General features: G+C 35.5%; 1 protein-coding gene across 3 annotated transcripts in view; it reads right to left on the bottom strand.

Moving 5' to 3' along the window:
• SP4 (Sp4 transcription factor) overlaps positions 1 to 6,566 on the bottom strand; it is a 72,766-nt gene that overhangs the window by 25,373 nt on the left and 40,827 nt on the right. For 2 of the 3 annotated variants that reach the window (XR_014816818.1, XM_003482682.5), the window contains one exon: positions 6,241 to 6,469. Coding sequence is in view for 1 of the 3 variants with exons in the window: in XM_003482682.5 (XP_003482730.4) it covers positions 6,241 to 6,469 (229 nt within the window). In the remaining 2 variants the exon portion in view is untranslated. Of the gene's footprint in view, positions 1 to 1,254; positions 4,123 to 4,458; positions 6,470 to 6,566 lie in introns of those variants that run through there. The other variant, XR_014816817.1, reaches the window with a different exon arrangement.

Here is a 6,566-nt window from a genome sequence, read left to right as displayed (position 1 = left end):
TTCTTTAAGCTGAAAACAAGTGAAATCAGAAAGTAATTCAAATACATATGAAGAAACAAAAAATCATCAGCAAAAGTAATTATGTAATTACGAAGGACAATGTAAGTGCATATTTCTTCTCACCTGATTTAAAAACAATTTTATAAAACAATATGTATAAAATGTACTGTGAAGCCTATAACATTACAGAAATGCAACAATATGTAACATATTGTCAATAACAACACAAAGGAGGTAAGTGGAAGCAAAGCTGTACTGAGTCAAGGAAGTGACCCCAGACAGGAACTCAACTCAAAGAAAGAGAATCACGAATGATAAAATTAACAAAGCCAAAGACATATATACTTGCTTACCTTCTCTTCACTTCTTTAAAAGTCATATAATTATATAAAATAATAATTATAGGAGTTCCCACCGTGGCACAGTGGGATCAGAGGTGTCTGCAGTGCTAGAAGTTAGATTCAATCCCTGGCCTGAGAGTGGGTTAAAGGATCTGGCATTGCTGCAGCTGTGCTGTAGATTGCAACTGTGGCTCAGATCTGATCCCTGGCCTGGAAACTCCATATGGTGTGGATGGCCAAAAAAGAAAAAAAAAATTTTTTTAATTAAAATAATAATTACAATAATATATTGTTGGGTTTGAAGTACTTATGTATAACAATAGTACCATAAAAAAGAGTAACAAGGGATCAGACATACATAGGGTAAACGTTGCTATAACTCACTGGAATTAAGTTAGTATAAATCTTAAACTGATTATAATAAATTAAGATATATATGGTAAGGCCTAGAGCAACCACTAAAGAAATAGCTCAGGACAGAGAAAATAATCATTAATAAAATTAAAATGCAGTATTATGAATTAAAATAATACATTCACTTAATTCAAAAGGGAGCAATAGGGGAGGGATAGAGGAACCAAAAAAAAGCATGATTTATAGAAAAAAAGTAAAATAGCAGACATAAATTCATTTTTTTTAAATTTTATTTATTTATTTATTTTTGTCTTTTTGCTATTTCTTTGGGCCTCTCCCGCGGCATATGGAGGTTTCCAGGCTAGGGGTCGAATTGGAGCTGTAGCCTCCAGCCTACGCCAGAGCCACAGCAACGTGGGATCCGAGCCGCGTCTGCAACCTACACCACAGCTCACGGCAACGCCGGATCGTTAACCCACTGAGCAAGGGCAGGGACCGAACCCAAAACCTCATGGTTCCTAGTCGTATTCGTTAACCACTGCGCCACGACGGGAACTCCTTTTATCTTATTTTATTTTTTTTTTTTTTGAAGCAGACATAAATTCAACTATATTGATAATAACAACAAATGTGAATGGATTATACATATCAATCAAAAGGTAGGTTTTGTAAAGATTTAAAACAAAACAAGATCCAACTATGCACTGTTTATAGGTGACACACTTTACATTTAAAGATACAAAATTACAATGAAATTGAAGGCATAAGGATGGAAAAGGGAATCATGCAAACAAAAACCATAAGAAAGCTAGAGTGGCAATACTAGTATCAGATAAACTTTAAAACACAAGATATTACTAGAGATAAACAGGAAAAATTTTTTAAATGGCTCAATAAACTTCACAAAATGGGATAAGTGGGTCAATCCCTCAAGAAGGTATAATAATTATAAACATACAAGCACTTATGTAAGAGTAACAAGAGAGTGCCAAATGGAAGTAAAAAGTGACAGAAATGAAAAGAGAAATAGACAACTCAATGATAATAGATGGGAGATTTCAATACACTATCTTCAGTGATGGTTTCATAAAACAATTAGGCAGAAGATCGACAAAGGAGCAGAAACTTGCATAATGCTATAAATGAACTAGACGTAACAGATATCCATAGAACACCCCATCCCAACAACAGCGTTCTTCTCAAGTGTACATAGAATGCTCTCTAGGACAGAACATACACTGGGCCATGAAACAAATCTCAAACTTAAAAGGACAGAAATAATACAAAGTTTTCTGATTACAATAGAATAAAAATAGAAACCAGTTACAGGAGGAAACAGGGAAATTAAAGAATATACTCCTAAATAATCAATAGGAGTTCCCACATGGCTCCGTGGGTTAAGGATCTGGCATTGCCACTGCTATGGCTCTGGTTACAGCTGTGGTGTGGGTTTGATACCTGGCCTGGGAACTTCCACATGGCACGGGCATGGCCAAAAAAGCCAACCAACCAACCCATAGGTCAAAGAAGAAATCAAAAGGGAAATTGGAAAAGACTTTCAGACCAATAAACAGAAAGACACAACATACCAAAACTTAAGGGATGCCCATAAAGCAATGCTTAAAGGGAAAACTTAGAGCAGTAAATACCTGTATTTAAAAAGATCTTACCTAACGCCTGTCAGAATGGCTATGATTCAAAAGACAATAACAAATAAATGTTGGTGAAGATGTGGAAAAAAGGGAACCCTCATGCATTGTTGGAGGGTACAGCCAATTGAAAAGGAAAACAATATGGAGATTTCTCAAAAAATTAGAAATAAAACTACTATAAGACCCGGGAATTCCACTCCTAGGTATAAGAAAACAAAAACACTAATTGGAAAAGATTCACCCTTATATTCACTGCATCATTATTTACAACAGCCAAGATATGGAAGCAACCTAAATGCCCATCAACAGACGAAAGGATAATGAAGATCTGGTTTACATATACATAATGGAATATTAGCCACAGAAAAGAATGAAATTTTTCCATTTGTGACAACATGGATGGACCCAGAGGATATTATACTAAGTGAAACAAGTCAGACAAAGATAAATACTGAATGATTTCACTTATATGTGGAATCCTAAAACTGCGATAAAGGAACAAACATAAAATAGTAACAGGTTGACAGAAACAGAGGACAGGTGGGTGTGAGAAGGGATAGAGGGTGGAGGGAGAAAAGAAAAAGGTGTGGGAGATTGAGAGGTACAAACTTTCAGTAGAAAATAAATGAGTCAAGGGGATGAAATGTACAGTGTGGGAAATATGGTCGATAACTAATAATTTTGCACAGTGACATATCATATTAGACTTAGTGTGATCATTTTGAAATGTATAGAAATAGTGATTCACTATATTGTGTCTAACACAGTGTTGTAGGTCAATTAAACCTCAAAAATTAACAAAGAAAGAAACAAATGCATAGAAAAAGAGATTAGAACTGTGGTTACCAGAAGAGGGGGAAATGGATGAAGGCAGTCAAAAGGTACAAACTTTCAGTTCTAAGGTAACTAAATGCTAGTGATGTAATATACAACCTGATAAATATACTTAACACTGCTGTATGGTATGTATGAAAGAGAGTTAATCTTAAGAGGCCTCAACACAAGGAAAACTTTTTTCTATTTCTTTAATTCTAAACCTATACAAGATGATGGATGTTCACTAAACTTACTGTGATAACCATTTCATGATGTAAAGAAGTCAAATCTTTAAGCAGTACACCTTAAATAGTGTGGCATGTCAATTATATCTCAATAAAACTGGAAGGAAAAGAAGACCTTAAATCAATAACCTAACCTTACATCATCAGACAATGAAAGGGAGCAAAGTAAATCTAAAATAATGCAAGCAGAAGATAAAATAATAAAGCAGAAACTAATGAAATAGAGAATACAAAAATAGAGAAAAGTCAATAGAATCAAAAGCTGATTCTTTGAAAAGGTCAATAAAACTAATAAGCCTTTAGGCAGAGTAACCAAGAAAAAAAAGAGATGACTCAAACTACTAGAATCAGAAATGAAAGAGGACATATCACTACCAACCTTACAGAAATAAAAAGTATTATAAAGGAATACCAAGAACGATTTATGCCAATTACTTAAATAACTTATATAAGATGAACAAATTCCTAGGAAAATACAAAGTACCAAAGCTGATTCAAGAACAAACTCAGGAGTTCCCATTGTGGCTCAGTGGTTAGCAAATCCGACTAGGAACCATGAGGTTGCAGGTTCGATCCCTGGCTTCGCTCAGTGGGTTAAGGATCGGTTAAGGATCCAGCGTTGCTGTGAGCTGTGGTGTGGGTCACAGACACAGCTCAGATCTGGTGTTGTTGTGGCTCTGGCGTAGGTTGGCAGCCACAGCTCCAACTAGACCCCTGGCCTGGGAACCTCCATATGCCATATGCTGCGGGAGTGGCCCTAGAAGAGGCAAAAAGACCAAAAGAAAAAAGAAAAGAGAGAGAGAGAAAGAAAGACTAACTGGAAAAGCTCAGCTTCACAGGTTCACAAAACATTGAAAAAGTAATACCAATTCTTCACAAACTCTTTCAAAAAATGAAACTGGGAGTTCCCTTTGTGGCTTAGTGGTTAGCAAACACAACGAGGATCCATTAGGATCCGTAAGGATGCGGGTTAAGGATCTGGCATTGCCTTGAGCTGGGTGTATGTTGCAGATGTGGCATAGGCTGACAACTGCAGCTCTGATTTGACACCTAGCCTGGGAAGCTCCACATGCCGCGGGTGTGGCACTAAAAAGCAAAAAAAAAAAAAAAAAGAAAGAAACTAGACCTCCCAAATAATTCTATGAGGTCAGTATTTCCCTTTCTAAAAGCAAAGATGCCACAGAAAGGAAACTACAGACTTACATACCAGTACCTCTCATGAACATGAATGCAAAAATCCTCAACAAAATAGTACAAAACCAAATCCAGCAACATATAAAAATAATTATATAGCATGACCAAACTGTATTTATCCCACAAATGAAAAGTACTTTAACATTTCACAATTACTGTAATACACCACATTGATAAAAATAAAAACAAAATTACATTATTAACTCAAAAGAAGAGAGGCATCCGACACAATCAAAAACCCTTTCATGTTGGATAAGTTGAAAGATTCATGCTCCCCAATGTCAAAAGTACCACAAAGTAATCAAGACAGTGTGGCACTGGCATAGAGATAGACATTTACAGATCAATGAAAAAGAATTGATAGGTCATCATGCTGTACAGTAGGAAAAAAAATGTATTGGGGAAATAACTATTAAAAAAAATGTAAAATCTTGATCCCCAAACCTTCTGAAGCTGCATTTTAACAAGAACCTCAGGTGACCTGTATACACATTAAAGTTTGAGAAGTATTTAAAAAAGAAAAGAAAAAAAAAGAATTGAAAGTCTAGAAATAAACCTACGTGTCTATGATCAACTGATTTTTAACAAGGGGGCCAAAACCATTCGATGAATGGGGGAAGGGATAGCCTTTTCAACAAATGGTCTTGGATGAACCCTTATTTCACACCATTTACAAAAATTAACCACAAATTGATCAAAGACCTAAAAGTAAGAGCAAAAATTATAACACTCTTTCAGGAAAACTGGAAATCTTTGTGACCTCAGATTTGACAATAGATTCTTATATATGACACCAAAAATTCAAAAATTAAAAGACAAATAATCTAATTAAAATGAACAAAAGACCATAACAGATATTTCTCTAAAAAAGATACACAAATAAATGCAAATCAGAAACAGAAACTTTTGTTAGGATATTTACAGCACCATAAGAGCCAACAGGTGGAAAAATGTGAAATATCCATCAACTGATAAATGGATAAGTAAAATACTGTATATCTATACAATGGAATATTATTTTGCACATTAAAAAGAATGAGGTACTGACACATGCTATAATATCTTGAAAACATTATGCAGTGAAATAAAAAAGTCACATTGTGTGATTATACTTACATGAATGTGTGATTATATTTATATGAATGTCCAGAATAGGCAAATCTATAGACAGAAACTACTGGTTGCCTAGAGCTGGGAGGGATGAGGAAGGGATGGCTCAATAATATAGGGTTTGTTTGGAGAAGAACAAAAATGGTCTAAAATTGACTGTGGTGATGGATGTACAACTCTAAATATATTAAAAACCACTTTAAATGAGTGGATTATTTGGTGCATGAGTTCTACATCAATAAAGTTGTTTTAATGAAAAAAGAAAACCATGAAAGAAAGTATAAGGTACAAAGTTGAGCACCACTGAAATCCTCTTCCTAAAGTAGTTCAATTTAAGCCCCTCCATAACAATGTTATATCTCAAGTATTGGGCTATAAACCTATTGATGTTCTAAAGACCAAAGAACTCAGCCAATGGCTTGGTTTTAACTACTATTCTATGTGCCTTCATTACACATAACTACTCATTACATGTGAGCTATTATTACTACTCATCTCCACTGAGTTGGGCGGCAACAGAGCATTTACCTTCCTTCTCCTTCCCTACAATTAGGACAGGAACAGGCAACTCTTCGAAGTCTCTTGCCAGGCTGCACCTCTTGATCAGAAGCCTGCTGGCCTTGCTGCAAATGCACTTGTGTGAGTTGGTCAGGACTAACAGCACCTATCGTTGCATTAGCAATTCCTCCAACTGCTACAGTTACAGGAGCTATTGTAGCTTGTTGGACTTTCACTCCATCTTGTCCTTGCTGCTGACCTAAAAATGAGAGGTGGGGGGGGGAAAGTATTACAATGTTTTCTATTCCTAAAAAAAGAATTAAAAAATTTCCATACAGATATTTAAAGCTACCATA

Source organism: Sus scrofa, chromosome 9 (genome assembly GCF_054392235.1).
Source record: "Sus scrofa isolate SSC_HxYL_T2T_F1_AM1 chromosome 9, Sscrofa_HxYL_maternal_Yorkshire_Landrace_v2.0, whole genome shotgun sequence".
NCBI lineage: Eukaryota > Metazoa > Chordata > Mammalia > Artiodactyla > Suidae > Sus > Sus scrofa.
Note: the sequence above shows the minus strand (reverse complement) of the source record. Positions and strands in the feature narration are given on the sequence as shown.